Below are 20,278 nucleotides of genomic sequence, written 5' to 3'. Positions count from 1 at the left end.
CAGCTTCCTGGTGGAAGAGACTGTTCTGTCATTCTCAAGTGTCTACCCTGCCCCACGCCACCAAAGCACAGAGTAATATTAATATGTTCCTAATGGACTTGCATCTAGCATTACTTGCCTGGTGGAAGGGTCCTGTGGGCAGTGATGAGCTGCCAAAATCTTAACAACCGGTTCCCTTCTCTCTTCACAAGGGGGTCGTGGCCCACCCCCGCCCCCCCGGGATTCCTGTCCCATCCACCCCCCTTCCCTGTCCCCTCACTGCCCCCAGAACTGGGCAGGAGGGTCTTGTGGGCCACCGTAGTGGGTGCCCACCCCACCCCTAAGAGCCAGAGGGACCTGCCGGGGGGTGAGGTGGGGAGTCCCGGCGGTGCTTACCTGGGGCAGCTCCCAGGAAGCATCTGGCAGGTCCCTCTGGCTCCTAGGGACGGGGAAGCGTAGCTGGGGGGGAGTAGGGGGAGCAGCCGCTCCCCCCACTGATCATATCAAAAGTGGCGCCTTAGGCGCCGACTCCGTGGGTGCTCTGGGGCTGGAGCACCCACAGGGAAAATCTGGTGGGTGCAGAGCCCCCACCGGCAGCTCCCCGCCCAGCCCCAGCTCGCCTCCGCTCTGCCCCCTCCCCTGAACGCGCCGCCCCGCTCTGCTTCTCCGCCCCCCCGGCTTCCCACGAATCGGCTGTTGGCGCAGGAAGCCTGGGGGGGTGGGCGCTGAGAAGCGAGCGGCGGCTTCGCGCTCAGGCCCGCGGAGGCGAGCTGGGGCAGAGAGCGGTTCCCTTGCTTCCCCTCCCCTCCCCCCGGGTTACCTGCTGCTGCGCGGGCAGCCCTCCTCGCGCCCCCCCCGCCCTAGCTCACCTCTGCTCCGCCTCCCTGGGCCTGAGCGCGACGCTGCTGCCTGCTTCTCGGGGGGGGAGAAGCAGAGCGGGGCGGCGCGTTCAGGGGACGGGGCAGAGCGGAGGTGAGCTGGGGCCGGGCGCGGGGTGGGCAGCTGCCGGTGGGGGCTCTGCACCCACCAAATTCCCCATGGGTGCTCCAGCCCCGGAGCACCCACGGAGTCGGCGCTTAAGGCACCACTTTTGGCTGGTTGTTAAATTTAGAAGCCCTTTTAGAACCAGTTGTCCCGCACGGGACAACCGGTTCTAAAAGGGCTTCTAAATTTAACAACCAGTTCCAGCGAACTGGTGCGAACCAGCTCCAGCTCACCACTGCCTGCTGGGGGAGAAAAGAGGAATCTCAGAGGACCTCCCTCGTCTAGCATAGGAAAAGTTGCATGCATATTTGTTTGGCGTCATGAGGCGCTTCTGAGCAGAATGGGAGGGTCTGCATTTTGTTTGAATTGTGGTGCAGAAATGGAGAACTGTGCCACAGGGATATGCCCCAGAATCCCGTTCATAGAGGCATTCTGCGTGCTCCCATGGATTTGGGTTTGTTGAGGAGAAGAAACAGGGCCCGTGAATCTCCTGCTGTGTGGATCCACCAGCCTTTGCTGTGAAGCCGGGAGACAGGAGATGTGAGGGCTACAGCAGAAGCCTTCATGCCTGTCGTAGAAACTTCAGGGGCTCTATTCTGCTCCTGCACAGCCTGGTTGGGACTGGATGAATCCTTCGCCTTCCCCATGCTGCAGAAGCCCCCTGCATTGTACTCTGCCGCTCATGTTTGCTATCCGTACATGTGTACAATTTAAACTTAAGGGCCTGATCCGAAGCCCAATGAAGTGAATGGAAAGATTTCCATTCACATCAGTGGGTTGTGGCTCAGACCCTAAGGCCCTAATTCAGCAAAGCACTTAAGCATGTGCTTAAATGCTTCGCTGAAAAGGAATGAATTGCTGCATCTGGGCCTAAAACAGGAAAGGTATTAAATGCTACAGTAGCAGTAGTACTGGCAGGATGCGATTTTAAAATCCCAAGAATCCAGTAGAAAGATATTCTCTGTCCTCAGTATGTAGGGTGTATAAAACCCATGCTGCATCAGACCATCAGGGGAGCTTTGCTGCTCTTTCCACTGTTACATCAGACTGGTCTCTTTTTATTGCGCATCGTAAACTGTTACAGCTTTTGACAGTTTGCTATTTAGTCTGCTTAACAAAACAAAACAAAACAAAAAACCATTCGGGAAAATGACTGTGTAATGGAGTCTCTCATCCTAGTCTTTAAGCCTCTACGTCTGAACTAAAATATCAGGTTTTAAACCTCTGCTTCATTCTCGTGGCGCCTGCTAGCTGTAGTTAAGAGCCTGTTAACAGTCCCGTTATAAATCCCTACTTCTAGGAGTTTATAATTCAGCAATAAAAATTTGCTGTAGGCCAAAATTCAGCATACAAGTTCTCTGCCCTGGAACAACCGTGATTACCCCTCCCCTCCTTTAATTGATACATATAAATATATACCAACACAATCCAGGCAGTAGATTTTTATAATCCCCTTTTGGTATTTAAAAATATTAAATGGGTGAGTTATTAATGTTTCAATACTGACTACTGTGTATGGCCAGTAACTTCATGAAAAGTATCTGGATTACCACAGCTCCAGATGACACAGTCCTGTGACACACAAGTTGTTTCACAGGTCTGCTGGCAGGCTCTAGAACAGTGGTTCCCAAACTTTAACAACCTGTGAACCCCTTTCACTAAAATGTCAAGTCTTGTGAACCCCGTCCTAAAAATGAATATTTCCAGGGATTTTCTCCTTTACCTGAGTATAAATTGTAAAAGCAGTGATCTTGGAAATATCAAATTTGTTTTTATGACATACTTATTACACACTATTTATTATTAATTGTTATTTATCATGACAGTATTTTTATTACATTATGAAAACAGCAACACTCTTCCAAGATCTCACTTTCATAGCTGGTATCACTTTGAATAAGCCTGTTATATGACAAAGGCTCCTAGGTTTCATCAAGGAGTATCAGATGTGAAACAGCATGCAGGGATTTAAGAACCCAACTCAGAGTTCTTTCTACACAAGCATTCAGGTCTTGAGCAGTCCAGGCAAACACCACACATTACAACAAAGCTTAAACTTGTTCTTCATAATAATTTTAAAAACAATGCTAGCTGCCTATTTAATTTTAAAAAAGCAAAAAATATCCAACTCCCTTTCCATTTCTTACAAGGAGTCTTGAAGTTTAAATCTCCCCAGTGTAATAGATATGCTTGCTTTGATCTGCTTAGCACTTGGAAATCCAGGGGCTCTGGGCTGCTGGCCCCGTGCTGCCCGGGGTCCCTAGGGACAGCTCTGGCCAACATTCAGGAATTTTTTCCCGAGAACCCCCTGTAACATTTCACGAACCCCAGTTTGGGAACCACTGCTCCAAAAGAGATCGCTCTCTTTTAAGAAAGCATCTAAAAATGGATGCACAATAAATTGACTTTTTGCAGTTGAGTAAAAATGCATCTCAGAAATGGACTAACATCTGAATCTGGAAAGTTTGCGTGGATGTACTAGGCTGCGTGTCAAAGCCAGTGCAGGTAAAGGTGTATGTGAGTGCAAATTTAAGAGCTAGGTGGTATCCTCTGCACTGAACCATCCTTTACTCACAGTTTTACAGAGTAAAAATGGGTTGGGTATGAAGGGAGAATGGGCATGTCTGAGGAGACATGAGTTCATACATGCAATCTTCAGCATGCAAATAATGGCATAAACTCTTAGCATTCAATCCTGCAAAAAACTGAAGACTGCGAACCATCCCAATGGGGAGGAAGCACCACACTTTAGAGTTGGTCGAAATTTTCCCAACAGAGCACTTTCCCATCTGAAAATGCTGATTCAATTAAATTAAATTGATACATTTGCTGCATTGTGTCGATTCTGGTGAAATTTTGTGTAGAAACGATGCGTTTTGACCTTATTCAAACATTTTGTTTTGACTTTTTTAGTTCAAAACCACTTTTATTTTTATTTTATGATATTATTCATAATATCAGGGAAAACACCCTGTATTTTATCAAAACAAAACGTTTCAATTAACCCAAAGCAAAATTTTCACAAACTTTTAATTTAGTGGGAAATTCTGATGGGGGGGGGGGGGGGGAGTCATTTCCTTCCCATTTGGAACTAAGGCAAATTACCACATTGCAGAATTTCCCACAAAACAAAATAGCCGGTTTCTGCACAGCTCTATTTTATGGGACTGCTCTCTGTAAATATGGTGTTCGGCACTATGGACAGCTGTGTTTGCAGAATCAGGGCCCAGGAGTCTTTTGCAACCAGCCTACTAAGCAGGAGTGACTTGACAACCAAACATTAGCATCCTCATCAATACAGAATTGGGTTCCCTTCTGCTTTTTTATCTTGCACTTAATTTAGACAAACCGTACTCTACACAAGTGTTGTGCAAGCCTATCTTGCGTATTTACACACTAGACTATTAATGTGGGTTCGGTAGATCTGATTGATTATTAACTAAGCTATTGTGAATTGAAATGAGCCAGCACGGAGAAACAATTGCAGTCAGCAAGGTCTCTTCCCAAAGGGACAACACTTACTAATAATTCAAAATAAGATAACATAAGTGAAAAAGGAAACAGAAAATGCCCCAGCCTAAGGCATCATTCTAGTTCTGTAATCCTGAAAATGGAGCCCAGCTTCCCCAAATGCTTTCTGCTATCTCTGTTTTCCAAACATCGGAGCATCTGTGCAGGAGGAGAGAGATGCTAGACAGAAGTTAACCCCTCGCTTACCTTAAACAAGAAATTGCTCCTGCAGCTGTTTCATGTAGACAACCAGTCAGATTCTCAGTTGGTATAAGTCAGTATAGCGCTATTGAAGACACGGACACCAATTTACACCTTAATTTTCCATTTGCCATTATTTTTTTATTAATCCTAACCACATACTCTGAATAATAATTCTCAATATATTATTTGCTATTGATATATATGTGGTTTCTCTTCAATGTCAGGACAAATTTGAAATTCTTCTTCTACCTGCTTAGCATGGCATATGTATTAAAGACACTCAACAGATGGTTCTGGTGGGAGAACTTGTGGATACCTGCCAATTGCACGTGGGCAGATCTTGAAGACCATGATGGCATTGTCTTTCCAAAGCCATATCAATTATATGCCACAATACCATACGCTTTTGTGATGCTGATGGTCCGATTCTTGATAGAAAGGTAAGAAACTTTTATGTAATTTTACTTTGTTTCCTCCCCTTAGCTCCAAGCATATTAGCAAACTAAAATGTGTTTAGTTATGTGTGTGAATTCTTTCAGAAAGAAGGGTTTAGCCAATGGTGACACTAGAAAGGTATAATACAGGTAACATAGCAGGTGATAAAGGTAGCAGAAGTTTATAGGAATTTTGCCATTACTAAGGTCATGTGACTCTCCACCACCTGCAGTTTCACAGTTTGAATCCTGAAGCTCAGTTTACAAAAGTGGAAAGTAATTGCTCCTGAAGGTATATTTAAAGGTTGGAGTTTGAGAAGAGACCATAATATCCTCCCCCCCCTAGATGAAAGCAACCCATAAAATATTCTGGTGCCCTTTACTTACCTCACACTGGTCCAATTCCTCCTTCCTCTTCCTGAGCCTTCAGATCAGGTGTGTAGGATTGAGATATCCCATGTGTGCAAAATGTAGCAAACCTTCATGTTCTGGGGCGGTCGCAAAGTTCTGCATGAGCATTTCATGCAGTTATAGCAAAGGTGACTTTGTTTTTTAAATCTGGCACTGAACTTTGAACTGTTGCTACAGTTATGATCTTACAGGACAGATTACGGTTGGCCGTGAGGTTGAGGCATGAGCATATGAAGCTTTGCAGTCCCCCTCCCCCCCTTTTTTTTTCTTTTACTTTATTCTTTTTGTTTAAAAAAAATGCTATCAGTATGGTTTTTATAACTATTTCAGGGTAGAATGGGGCTATTTGGAAAGTCGTAAATTGGACAAACTTAAGACAAAACCAGATAAAATCACTTGTGTTCAAGATCAAAAATCATTTGAATTATACATTTATAACAATTCAGAGTCTTATTCTCCCAAGCAAATGCTTGCCCAGTTGTGCCTTGCTTCATTGCCATTTTGAAACTGCTCATCTGCTCAATTAGCCATCCAGTTGGCCAGCAGCGTATCTGCTTTTGAACATGGAAGGCGCTGACCACTGTTCTGGTAATAAGAACTCACTTTAAGCAGGACACCAGCAGGGGTGAGAGGGCTTATTCCAAAGAGACCTACCTAACTCGGTCAGCCATGCCGGCAGCACGTTCTGCAGCTGTGGGAGGTGGAGCAGAAAACAGCTGCTTCTGCCCTCCATTGCTGTGGGAGATGCTGTGCCATTTGTCAGTCAAACCAGACACCTCACAGAGAACGTCAGTTCGCTGATGGTGACCCTCCTAATAAGCAAAGTGCCTTATTGACAGGAAGGTGCTGAGACAGCCTTGGAAAGGAATAGCTTCCCGTCCTCCCTCTGACCTGGGTAAGCAGTACTCCCCAACCGCTCGCCCCCCTCCTCAGACTCGTGTGAGGAGAGCTCCCCTTTCTATTTAGGCTGCCTTGCCTATTGCATAACATCCCCCCTCTAGCAGCCCAGCCTGCCTCTGAAAAATGTAGGGGTGGAAGAGCAAAGAACTTTTCTTTGCAATGTACAGCATTTCAGGACCGTATTTATTAAAAAACCATCCATCGAGCAGTTGTGCAAGCGGTAAGATGCTGTTTTCTGCTGAACCAGGCTTCTGCTGGTATGGATACCATTGTTTTTTCTTAAGGCGGCTCTGCTGAAGATGCTCATGAATGTTCTACATCTCCTATGACAGATGAACCAGGTTTCAAATTTAATTCCTTAGCATCCTTGAGGGCCAGCTGAATGCCATTAACCATTGTGCATTTTGAGAGATCTTTTCTGTTGTGTCTTTTTCAGATATATTGCCATACCTCTAGCAAAAGCTTTAGGTATAAAGAATGTAACACGAGTGAAGCCGCAGCCAAATGCTATTTTAGAGAATTATTTCCGAAAATGCAGAAAACATCCATCCCAAGTAAGGATTCTAATTCTTTTAAGGTGCTTTGGGGGATGGAAAATCCCAACTCTTAATGTTTCAATCAGCTATCCACAGTGACATCATGCATCCAAGGGATGGATTCCAGCTGATCGGCTCATGATGTAATTCACTTGGATTTGTTTTACTACCCTGCTGGCAGGGTATACAGCATCCAAAATATAAAATAAAATGTAATGGTGTAATTTCTTGGCATGTTGTTCTAGGTCAGATTGTTAATGTTACTTCTGGTGAAGATCAATAATCCATCTCTAACTCCACTTGGAGAAAGCAGCAATGGACAGCTGTCGGTTAAAAACAATATTATGCTATACTTTTAAAGGAATAAAATAGAAACAATAGGCTGGAAGCCATCTGATTGACTCTTCTGTGTTTAGTCATAGGCTGCATGTGGGATAAAAATACCTCTGATCATGTGTGGTTGGTCTTGAAACCAAAACAAGAGCAATTAAAATAAGACTCCAGCATTTTGCAAATGCAGAAAAGGAATCGGTCTGTTCGTGGGAGGGACGTACCGCAGCATGGACATTGTCTGAAAACACTCACCTTCTTAACATGGGCAGTGGATATATACTTCCCATACCTAAGAGAAAGGAGTAAGGGCTAGAACCACAAACTGAACTGGATCTTCAAGGTTCTGTTCCTGGCTCTACCACTGGCTTACATTCTCTTTAGCCTGGTATGGCCAAAGAGGGGCATGCTAATGGCATCAGACCTAAATTGCACATGCAAACGCCTCTACCTTGGGCAAGTAGCTAGACTTCTTCTCTTCTTCACTTCCCCATCTGTACAACAAAGGTGATAATTACCCATCTACCAGTATAGGAATGTCATGAGGATTAATCTTTGAAGATAAGTGCCAAGTTTTAATTATTTTATCTCCATGCAACAGATGAGGAAACTGAGGCAGAGAGAGAGTGTCATACAGCAACTTTTTGCAGCTGGGAATAGAATCCAGATCTTCTTTGACTCCCAGGCCTGTGACTAAACCACAAGACCGTCCTCCCTCACTTTATACAATATAATAACCAGTTGTCATTGGCTAAAGCCACTTTGTGGCTTCCAGAGTGTCAATGAGTAAGTTACATGGCATTGTACCAAATCCTCCCCGCTCAAATCTCTCATTCATAGCAGTAAATGCTGCAGTGATGAAAAACAAATGTTAACTTCCTGAATCCTCTGAGGCGAACAGAAAGACAATTGTTCTTCTTCTAGGCCTGTAAATCTCACATCTGCTTCATTTACATGCGTGAGACCTAAGGAGCTTGCATCATAAAACTGCACAATATGTCCATGGCGAGGGGCGAATCAGTGTCCTTTTTACAGAGAATAGCTGACAGATAACATGTCAATGATGAATGTTCAGGAATTAGATCCAAAGGCTATCAGGCAAACTGTAAATAGATCACATTAATGGTTTGTGTTTTAAAAAATTGACTGACCTGCCTATTTCAGGACATTGTTCTTTAAAATACAAAGTCGGTGGAGCTGATACCTGATGTAGATGTTACTTTTTGCCACTGACACGCTTCTTTCCTTTTGCAGTCTGAGATGCAAGGCCTGGCCAAAAAGTGTAACTGGACAGTTCATTTGGTGGAAAAGTGGTTTAGGAGACGGCGAAATCTTGAGCTCCCAACGATGCTTCGGAAATTCCAGGAAGCTTGGTAGGAAGAGAAAACTACCTGTTTTGATTATTGTGGGCCTGCATATTTCAAAAGTGGCTACTAATTTTGGGTGCCCAACTTGAGTTCCTCTTAAGTGGGCTCACTTACTGTAGCTGTGTAGAGCTTTTTGGCCTCAAAGGTATGACAAGCAGAGCCCCTCTAATCGCAAGTCACTTTTGACAATGTAGCTTTTGGGATCCCTTTAACATTCCCATTTTACAGATGGGGACACTGAGGCATAGGAAAGTGAAGGGACTTAGCCAAGGCCCCACTGCAGGAAACTGGTAGAACAGATAAAATCTCCATGGTCCTTTTCATTTGCTTGGTGCCAGGGATTCACTAGCCCATATTGTTTGGAATAGCCCAATTATTTTTGCTGTCATGGCAGTTAATGAAAGAACCATCATAAGGATTAACATTATAATGAGTGCTATGTAAAGTCCAAATCCTGCCTCCCATGTTCCACTAAATGGAGTGGGTTTCCAGGCAGGATTTAGGGAGACTCTTGAATCTTAAAAATAATGATATGGTAGAATATTGCATCTTTGTTATATTTCAGTAGTGATTTATTTTTGTAAAAAAATTCCCAATTCTGTAGGTCCTATGTTCCACAGTGGATGGGATGAAAACTGGTATGGTTGTGACAACACTAAATTCTGGACTCCTCTCACTTAGATAAATCTTACCGATGTGCTATTTAATATGTAAATGCATGTGTTTTCACATGCATTCAGTGCCATTTAATATCAGTTCGCTTAATAGATAATATTTTTATTATTGAATCTTTACTGAAATGTTTAGCAAATAGTATGTACCAGAACATGAAAAAATAATAATTAAAAAAAAATGAAGTTTTCTCTTTCTTATCAGGGTTTCTTTAGGTTTGCAAGCAAATGGGTGTCCTCTGTTCATCTGTCTCCAGTTTGATGGGCTGATATTTTACTTCAGCAGTTACTCTTCTTTCTTGAAGCAGCTTAGAATTTGTCCTGGCATCTCACTGAAGTCTTCTCTTTTATTCTTCATTGTGCTTGATATTTGTTCATAAGATGCAGCTACAGCCCTTGCTGTCAATGGAATCTTGCAGAGAATAGGAACAAACTTTTGTTTGCAAAAAGTGTGGGCTGAAAGAGAAAGTCTTGTTAGTCCTTGTTCAAATATGTATTTGTGCTGCTATCTTGAAAGCCGTTTTGGGGTCCTATCAGGGAGCAGAAACAGCAGCATGTGACTTAAGTGACCAGTGACACAGCATGAATACTGGTTATTCATGGAGAACAGCTTGTGAACATAAACTGAAATATGTTCACATAAATCAGACATTAATAAATCATTTTGAATGACAAAAATGTTCATCAACAACAAAACCTGTGTGCACATAATGCCAAGACAGACAAAGTATTTAAGAGAGCTTTTCAAAAGCAGCTAAGGTCTTGTCTACACTTTTACTGCCTTAACTACACTAGCATAATTAAAGTGACCAAAACTCCTAGTGTGGATGCACATATACTAGTGTAAAGTGCTCATAGCAGTATAGTTTCTACTGGTTTGGGGGAACCAAAATAATCCGTGCCTTTATTGGGCACCTTTATGTCTATATAACTGCATCCATATCAGGGCTTTTACTGAAATAACCATTTTGGCAAAATGAATAATTATGCTGGCAAAACTTTACGAGTATAGATAAGTCTAAGTGATATAGGAGTATAAATCCCATTGTCTTTCATTAGAACCTGTGAGTGAGTTTTGCTTTGGGTTCTGGGATATGTTCAAATTACAAATTCACAGCAAAACACAGTGGAGTGTAATCTGAGGCCCCAGTCCTGCAAAGACTTACACATGGGCTTTCCCACGGAAGTCAATGGGACTGCTCACATGCATAAATCTTTGCAGGATTAGAGTCTAAGAGCTCAATCCCGCAAGATGCTGAACGCTCTGGCCCTGATCCAGGAAAGCATTTAAACACATGCTTAACTTTAAGCACAGGAATGGGCCCGCTGAATTCAACAGGACTATTCACATACTTAAAGTTAAGCACTTGCTTCACAGAATTCGGTATCAGCACCTTGCATCATCAGGCCTGCAATGGGCTGAAAACTGGGGGGTGGGGGGGAACTGCATGAACCCCTGCAAACGGCATATGCTGGCTAAGATGTTGATCCGCTCATTGGCTCCACCTGTAACACTGGCTTTGAGTCAGGGCAGTGCAAGACAAGGTGTGGCTGCCTTTGTTCATACATGCTCTCTTAGGTTACAGCTCTCTCATCTTGTTTCAGGTGCTAATTTACATGAATATAAAGTCATCTTCTCTGTATCAGTCTATGGATTAGTTCTAGTGTAGGCAGCTTCCTTGTCAGGGCTCTATCTTGTCTCATCTTCTGCAGCATGTCAAATCTGCTTGGTCGTTCTGCAGCTCTGTTTCTTAACAGCATTATGAAACACTGTTAATTAAGAAAACATTCTCACCAGATTTGGGTCTCATGTCTGTCTCTACTCCCACTCTTGACACGTGAAATCAAGCAACATTTTCATGTTGGTTGGAGCCCTCCTTGGCCAGCAATAGTTGCTTTGGGATAAGCTGGGGTTTGAGTCAGACCAATCCCTGCAGAAAAGGAAATTAGTGTAATGTATTGCATTTCCATCATCTTAAGAAATAGGCATGGAATGCCCCCCTATCCCCCCAGCCAATCCTTCACCCTTCCCAAATTCAGGACCATTACCGCCTACTCAGACTCCTGAGCTATTACTACAGTGCTGGGCTGGCTAGAATTTACAACATCTCTTTACAAGATCTGTAAGGAACAATATGGTTTCAGTTCACTTGTAAGCTTTGTTTGGAGATTTCAGTTCATGTTTTGCCTGGTTTGGATAAAAGCTGTTTAACAAACACCAAGTGCCACATGGCTGCCGCCCAAACCCAAATATCAGGCTCAGCGAAATGCTAGCTACCCTGGCCCAAGGGTCAACCAAGATCAGGCAATGAGATATAAACTTGCTCAGTCTGCTAAAGCTCTTGCTGTTTTCTACCTTTTCTGTTATGAGACCAATGGAAGGTTGTTTGATTCCGAACTAAAACAAGTTGGTAAGTGGTGCCCTCAGTGCCCCGTAGATTTTTAGTAGTAGTTAATGGTGCTCACCACCTTGCAAAAGGTGGTTCTTGGGCCCTTAGGAGAAATAGGATTGTGAAGGTGTTATAGTGCAGGCCACCCCAGAAATGGTGCCATGGCTGACCTTTACCTTGATTTCCCCTCACCTGGGGTATAAAGAAGTCTAGTCAGACCTTCAGGTACTAAAGACTGCCCTCTTTGGAGGGTCTCATTTATTAACAGAAAAGGCCAACACAAAGTGTAAGTAAAACCTTTATCCCCAGTGTTTTAGCTGGGAGACAGAGTCAGTCTTACTTTTTGTCCCACCTAAGTCCATTGCTTGCCTCTGTCCAGGTCCTTTACCAGCAGGGTTCTCTTGACTCGGGTTCCTTTCCTGAAGTCTGGTCTCTTGCCACTACCTGAGAAGAATCTTTCCCCAGAGCCAGAGGTCTATGGAGACCTGCCAACCATTGCTTTTCTCAGGGACAGCCTGTGGTTCCTGACAGGTTGGCCTTCCTGCCACTGTTTAGAGGTCCCTTTACTGGGACCAGGCCTTTCTGGTGGCCTGCTAATTGTAGCTCTCCCTTAACGATCTCCTCTCTCTGGGAGCGTACCTTGTAGGTCCTTTCCCCAGTGAGCTCCCCTGACTGGCTTCCTGTCCCTGGGAACAAACATTTCCTCTGTGGGAGACTTCTCTCTAGGAGCACCTTCTCCATGAGAGTACCTACCATCACTAACCCGAAATAACCTTTATACTAGGTCCAGATGTTCGTTTACTAACTAACCTTTAAGTAGCTACCCGGGGCAGTCAGTTACCCCTTAGTTGGGTCTTCAGAAGGCAGCTCCCGGAAGACTGGGCCCTGATTCCCCTTAAAGGGGCCAGTCGCCCCATGACAGGAAAAAGTTCTTATTCAAATGTGACTATCTGACAGTAATAGAGAGAGACTATGCAATGGGAAGTGTCGGGCAAACTTAACATAAGATGGTGCTACCAGCCTCACCTATAACATACATACATATATGTCACTTGAATTCGAATTGCCATTTGCTATGGATGTTCATTGTATCAATATTTTTCCAGTGTGAAAGACATTATGTAAAGGCCGTCAGAAGAGAGTGGTTACTTTAGACAATCATAACAGAGAAATGCGCACATTCCTTAGCCATAATGTGGTTATGTAAATCCCTACACCTGGTTAATAATAACTCTTAGCCAATCCAAAAGAGAAATAATTGCATCATGGTGATTGAGAGATAATCATATGGTGATTGGTGGACACAGCCAGGGAGAGGATAAAGCTGTACATTGTATGTCTCAGTAATTGTGCAGTCTCCTGCCACGCTGACTGGCTGCCACAATTGCGTTTCTGCATAATGTCTATGAAGGAGCAATAGCGGTTCTGATTTTCCTTTTTTTGTTTTTGTTTTGCAGCTGGCGATTTTCATTTTATCTCACATCATCCATTGCTGGATTTATATTTCTATATGATGTAAGTTAATTTGGGGGAGGTTTTCAATTTTTATCACACTTTTAACAAAATAAGGGCATATTCCCAAGACCTTTGCAGTCAGTGGAAGATTTCCAATTGACTTCAGTGGGCTTTGGATTCAAACCATAATGCTGTTTTATAAAGTATTATAATCTAAATTACAGCCTACTCTTTTCACCCAGATTTTATTTACATTTAAACTTACTATTTTTCTTTCTCAATAAAATGTAATTTTACATCTAACCAGCATTTTAAGGAAGAATTGCAGAAATCATTATTGTCAGGCAGTGTTGTGTTATTTAATAGATGGGTGGGTGATGGTTTTACAATGTGCCTCATGGATTTCATGTAACGTGGCCATATTTTCAAAATCAAATACCAGGAGACTTTTGTTGTACATTTTTTTAGAGTCACATTCAGACAAAAAACAAAAGGACACTTTTTTTTTTAAACGTTCACTGGGGTTGCTATTGTCAATACCCAACATCAATATGTGTGTTCTTGTTGGAGTAGAGGATTTTTCCCTGTAAGCTAATGTTCTGAATGAGTTTATCATAAAACACTGAACAGATGTCATTAACATTCATTTTGAGCAAAAGAACAGCTTTGATGGTTTAGGTGCTCATTTGGCATTTTTCTTCACTCCAAGCACTGTTCATCTTGCTGAGTGCTTGTTCTGCTGGAAAGTTTGTGCCTGATAAAGACCATACAAATTCTAATAGCTGTAGCAATGCTGTTGAACAAACTGTAGTTATCATTCACGACATGGGATTTCTTTTATAAAATGGAAAAGTGAAACATTTCAGGTGCCCCCAAAATCTCCCGAGACATATGGGACGTCATATGAAGAACGGGGACTGGCCTATTAGAACTGGGACACATGATTGCTTTAGGATACAGTTGATAGAGAAAATGTAGTATGAGAATATAATTGATAATCCTGCTTCATCCTAGAGTCACTTTTTAAATGCTTCTGAGCTAAGATTGACTAACTGCTCATTCTTTGCATGGTTCTGTCTTCCCCAGAAACCTTGGTTTTATGATATATGGCAAGTGTGGGTTGGCTATCCATTTCAGGTGAGCTCTTCAGAATTGTTGCATTGATCAACACGGTATTTTTGTGGTTTTCCCCAGTGGAGGAAATAGCCCTTTCACAGTTTAGATAGATGCATAGGCTTTTAATAGAAATAAACTACTTCAGTTTCAGTTATCAGATATGTGAATATGTTAAAATTTTAATTTGTAAATAATAATGATGGACTTGATTTATTTTCACTGGTTTGCAAATAAATGCAGGTGCACTCTGCATATAGAGCAGGTCACTGACAGAGAAGGCACACTAGAATCTGGAGGAGCTGAAGAAACTGGGAGTTTTGCCTGAATAAAGCCTGAAAGATTTGGCTCTCAGAATGTTTTGCTCCTTAATAAACCTCAGAACATGATTTCAGTTTTCAAACTCAAATTAAGTAGAAGAGCAAAAGAAGGGTAAATAAGTCCATGGTATTTTGTACTCATTTGTTGCAATGCATTGAAATGACTAATGAAAAAATGAATATTTTCTCCCTTACAGTCCTTGCTATCTTCCCAATATTGGTACTACATGGCCGAGATTAGTTTCTATTGGTCTCTGTTGTTTACCCTTGGTACTGACATCAAAAGGAAGGCAAGTATTTACAATTATTTGCAAGCAAAGTCTTTGATTCTCTTATGAGTGTTACTCTTCTGTTAAGAAAACACTGTGGCAGGTTCTGAAATAATCAGTGCTTGAACCTTCAAGACAGTAGCTATTTGATGAATATGATATGGCCAGGATGACCCCAGCCATCCCTTGCCCCCTCAACAACAAGTGGTGGGGGAAGGGGTGAGTGATATCTTACCCCAAAGTATCGGTCTGTGTAGCCAGGAGTAAACCTCACCTCTGTAATATTTTCTATGTGTGGGTATGAGGCAGGGAGAAGGGCCAAGAGTATCTGACCCCTGGAATAATTGTGGGTGTACTAAGAGGTATCCCTTGCCCCTGCAATAAACCAACATCACAGTTCTATCAAATCCAACCAATGGGGAGGTTGGGACTAAAAGCTTGGTCCTTCCACTCCCAAACCACAGGCTTTTACCACCTGAGCTGAAGGAGAATTCCCATACCTGGTAACAGTAGCAGGTCCTATAGCCTCTCCATGGGGTCAGCCACTAGAGCAGCGTTTCTCAACCCATGGGTCGGGACCCAAAATTGGGTTGCCAGAAAGTTTCAAAGAGTCACACAGCAGCTCCTGTCCCGCAGGGAGGCGAGCGCAGCCAGCCCCGCTCCAGACACTGCAGCCTCTGGGGTCCCAACACCCATCAGGTTTAGCCCAGCCGTCATGACAACGGGAGTCCAGGTAGACCAAATTTGAGTGAGTGGCACTGTAACCCCATGAGCCAGGTCATAACTCCACTCACACAAATTTGGTCCAGTCAGGACAGCAGGGCCAAACCTGAGTGATGCTGCAACTCCAAGGGTTGCGATGCCCAGATAGGAGAGCCAAGCCCAGCCAGCCCCACAGCACAGGAGCTGCAGGAGATGCCACTGTGGGGTGACTGCGAGGCAGGACCCAACCCCTCCAGTGGGCAGGATCTGACTAAACCCACTGGGCCTCCACCCCAGGCTTATAAACATTTACAAATGTCCTGAGTCCAAAAAGGCTGAGAACCACTGACGAGAGGACAGCATCACTCTAGAGCTTGTGCATACAAAGCCGGTGCATTGCACGCCCTCTCTGCTTCCGTTGCAACCTCCAGTTCGATATCCCACCAGTGCCTGCCGTGCCACTACATTTGTTAAATGTCCATTTTAGAAAGTAATATTGTTTTCTTTAAATTTTTGGTTTTTATTTTATTCGTAGGACTTTATGGCCCATGTCGTTCACCATTTGGCAGCCATTGTTTTGATGGCCTGTTCTTGGTGCAGCAATTACGTTCGTATTGGGACCTTAGTGATGATTGTACATGACACTGCAGACTTCTGGCTTGAGGTAAACCTCACATTCAATTTTTATCGCTCAGGTTTTGTTCAGTGGCAGGTTTTTTCCCCTCTTTCCCCCTTCCGTCCCCATTAAGAAATGTTTTTATAGATTTGTAAGGCCAAGGGGACCATTCGATCACCAAGTCTGACCTCTTGTCATTGAATAACTTTGGGCAGTTGAAAACAGACAGGAAGAGAAGTCCTGTAGTGTGAAATTAGGGCTAGAATTTCAGCTGTGCACCTTGATTGATCTTCTTTTGCAGTTAAAATTAGACAAAATTGGCCAACCTATGGGCAGTTTGTAGCGATGGGCAAATCTTAAGAGGTTTGGTCTGGATTAGCATTTGAAACGTTATCCAGACTCACTTAACTTCTTATATGTGGCCTGATCCTTAACAGTCTCTGAGTGTGGCACTCCTGTTGAGTTCCACAAGATGAAACTTGCCCCTCTGCAGCAGGGCCAGCACAAAGTGGTGCTTACGTCAGTGGAGTTACTCTAGATTTACACCAGTGTTACTGAGAGCAGAGAATGGCCCATGAACCTTTGTCCACACTTGGAAACAGCCCAGATTCGGTCAGCTGGGGCCAGTAATTGGGGTAGCTGCACTGGTGATGACCCTCTAAGTGTAGACACGGGTTTGCTGCGGCTTTAGGAATGAGACAATTCTCAGTTAACTCAATCGGTAAAAACCTCATTGTGACAGACGCAGGCTTGGCCAATACACTGGGGACTGAACCAGGGACTTCCAGAGCTAAAAGCATGAGCCTCTAGAGTTTGAATTAAAGAGCCAAGCTGGAAGAGACTCATATCCTCTGTGGATCAAGCACTGAGGGAGACAAACCAACATGCCCTTATCTACATGTAAGGGGTCAGCTCTGGTGCAGCTATGCTGATTGCTTGCCACTGATGGCTGAATCAGAGCTATTCCTGAGTGTGTAGCAGGGCCTAAGTCTCCCCTCTCCTCTGTGACTGCAGCCCCTTTAAATCTGTTGCAAACCTGGGGAATGGAAGGTCTTGCAACTAACTTAATGTTCTAATCAGAGAGTTGTTGTAAGGCCTTTCACATAGAGTCCTTTCCTTTTGAGATGAAAGGAACAATATCAACATGGAATATGTTTTGATATTATTTTATCCAGTAACATTAAAACATTTGCCCAAGTGGATGGGAATTCTCTTTAATCTAAATCCTTAATTATAGGAACTTAAATAGGAGCTATTTCTGAGGCTAATAAATGTCTCTGAACATGTTTGGTTGGTTTTTATTCAATTTCAGTCAGCCAAAATGTTTAATTACGCTCGTTGGGAAAAAACCTGCAATACTCTCTTCGTCGTCTTCTCTGTCGTGTTCTTCATCACACGGATTATCCTTTTCCCTTTTTGGTAAGTAACATTTGGTTCAGTCACAACTCCTGTTTCATTTTCTTTTCAGAAGGAGGTTGGTTAAGGTTTGGATGAAAAGGAACTGGATGTGTTGTGGCTTCAGGAGAAGATCTGTTATTTTTCAGAGGTCAGATTAGCAACCATTAAATGATAAATACAAGGGGGATAGTACCTAATCTTGGCTCATTAAAATTCTTAAGATGTGCAGCGTAGCTTGAGTTTACTACAATGGATTTTATGTAGCATTTTTCAGGGACACCAGCTGGTTATATTAATAATATGCCTGCATGTTGATTGCCCAACCCTTTCTTAATTCTCTATCACTTTCTGTATTTCCAAAATGCCCCTATCTTTAGTCTTCCTGGTTTTTATTGGTGTGGGGTTTTTTTTTTTGGTTTTTTTGTTTTTTTTTTAAATTAACTGCACAAGTGATCTCCAGTCATTTTGCTTTATGGAGTCTTATGTCCTCACTCTTGAGTTTGGAAACAGTAAATGAAGCAACTGAAGAATATAAAACAAAAAGAAACAACCTAGCTATGAAATTGAAGATGAGGCTCAAGAAAAAATAAACACGTGAATTAATTAACAAAGAGTCAAATCCTAAATTCCTTCAGCATTTCACTGGAATAAGGATTTCTGGATTGGGCCTAGAGACTGGGGGGAATTAGCATTGAAAATGATAAAGAAAATCTTTTGAGTAGCAATGTACGTATCCTACATACACTTTCCTGTTTGGAGATAATGGAATTTTTTAACCATACTTAAACCATTTATATGCAACTCTCAAAATGCTTGGCTTCAGAAGACTATTTTAATAGCATACTGCACATTTCAGTAGAGCCAAGATTTATTATTGAATGTTTAGACTTTGCAGTTTTAAATATTTTGAGTACATAGCAAGGTGATGAAACTAATCAATTTAAAATTTTAAAAAATCTAAATATCTCAGGCATGCATGTTGTGTTCCTAGTTTTGTAACAATTGCCTTTACTTTTCAGGATTTTACGTGGCACATTATATCTGCCTTCCTATTACTCCCCAAAAATCGTCATAGCGTATTTCATCTTCAATGGGCAGCTTCTAATTCTGCAAGGGCTCCATCTATACTGGGGCTACTATGTTCTCAAGATTTTGAATAAATTCCTGTTCCTAAAGGTAAGTAACTCAGGCTTCTGCCGAAAGATGTGGGAAACCTCAAATGCTGAATTGTATCTTTGATAGATTTACACAAAGATTCTTACTTTTTCCTTCACCCATTAGGACCAGATTTTCAATGAGGCACCAAAATAAGGGAAAGATTTTTCAAAAGTTGCACAGCATCCAGCAGCTCCGATGGTGACACCTGTGACCAGATTTTTATATGGACTCAGTTCCTCATGCTCTGAGCCCTTTTGGAAATCTGGCCCCTTATTTGATGCTTACATGGGAGCTGAGCCTTCTTGAAAATCTGGCCTCAAAGCGGAGCTTTTTTGAAAATGTGGAACTTAGTGTAAGAAATTATTACTTGTCTTATGAAAATGAGCAGGTCAACCTTCTAAAGAATGAGTGGAAAGGAGAGGAATCAAATCTTTCAATGCCATATCAAGATAAATAAGACAACTTGCAACCAAAGTTCTACATGAGTGTCTAACTCTGAGCTCCAGTCCCTGCATCTGCTATCCTTACCCATTATAATCTTGGATATTAGGAAAAAAAACCCAGATACTGCCTTATATCATGAGACAGTAAAACTTGTCTTTGCAATACCCAAGAGACCAACAAGACTAATTTTGCCTAGTGGAAGTATGCTTGACCAAAAGTTGAACAAACGTCTACTGGAAATTGAATGGCTAAACTGGTTGATTTAAGACACAATATGACTTACTAGAGACAATCCTTAGTAAAGGCTGCCCTCTATATCCAGATCAGTATTAACTGCCAGACCTTAAACTGGTGTAAATTGGTATAGCTCCATTGAAGCCCATAATGCTACACCAATTTACACCAGTCAAAGCCCTTAGAGTGTAATTGCTTATGAAGATAAAACAGTTTTCCATTTCCTAAGTTATTTTCCCCTGGCTCTTTTCATTTGCAGTTTTAAATATTGTTCCATGAGATGTAGACATATAAATGGATAAAGTATATTTTGCTGTTAATGCACTTCAGCCTAGAGCCATAGAATGAGTGTCAAGATAAGGATTGAATGCTGTGGTGCAGTTGGTTGCATTGCACATTTCTAAAACGAAATACCGTGGACTCTCTTGTAGCAATGTCATTCTCTCCTTTCCCTGCTCCCCCCGAGACATTTTATTCTAAACTCGCTTTAACTAGAATTGTGTAGTGCATTGAAACACTTGGGAAGTTTCCTTCTATTTGGAGTTTCATTACAGAGTTCACGCTAAGTGAAATCCTGTCAGCAGCACACCAACAGAAGACTAGTGCACCATTTAAGGCTATAAACTAGTTCCATTGTGAATGGTGGGTTCCTGTGTGAAACTGGCAGGAGAGACCATTTTGCGAGGAGCCATGTACCATTTGAATGCCTAATGGTGTAGCTGTTGTAGGGAACTGTGCAATCTTTTCACTGTAGCCTAGGTAGGGACAAAAGCAGCATTTAAAAAAAGGATCTCAGAAGAAATGTTTAACATTCTGCTAATTAAGCCTGTGCCACTCTCTATTGAAACTAGTG

The 20,278-nt window shown here is 42.6% G+C and overlaps 1 protein-coding gene across 1 annotated transcript in view; it reads left to right on the top strand.

Annotated features, from left to right (window-relative positions):
- The window catches only part of CERS3 (ceramide synthase 3), a 68,694-nt gene that overhangs the window by 22,109 nt on the left and 26,307 nt on the right, over positions 1-20,278 (top strand). Inside the window, exons 2-10 of the mRNA XM_043523355.1 lie at positions 4,902-5,117; positions 6,859-6,976; positions 8,543-8,661; positions 13,174-13,231; positions 14,258-14,308; positions 14,802-14,894; positions 16,111-16,239; positions 17,504-17,610; positions 18,609-18,765. Of these exons, the coding sequence (XP_043379290.1) occupies positions 4,936-5,117; positions 6,859-6,976; positions 8,543-8,661; positions 13,174-13,231; positions 14,258-14,308; positions 14,802-14,894; positions 16,111-16,239; positions 17,504-17,610; positions 18,609-18,765 (1,014 nt within the window). The 5' untranslated portion in view covers positions 4,902-4,935. The remainder of the gene's footprint in view (positions 1-4,901; positions 5,118-6,858; positions 6,977-8,542; positions 8,662-13,173; positions 13,232-14,257; positions 14,309-14,801; positions 14,895-16,110; positions 16,240-17,503; positions 17,611-18,608; positions 18,766-20,278) is intronic.

This window comes from Chelonia mydas, chromosome 10, assembly GCF_015237465.2.
Source record: "Chelonia mydas isolate rCheMyd1 chromosome 10, rCheMyd1.pri.v2, whole genome shotgun sequence".
NCBI lineage: Eukaryota > Metazoa > Chordata > Testudines > Cheloniidae > Chelonia > Chelonia mydas.
Note: the sequence above shows the minus strand (reverse complement) of the source record. Positions and strands in the feature narration are given on the sequence as shown.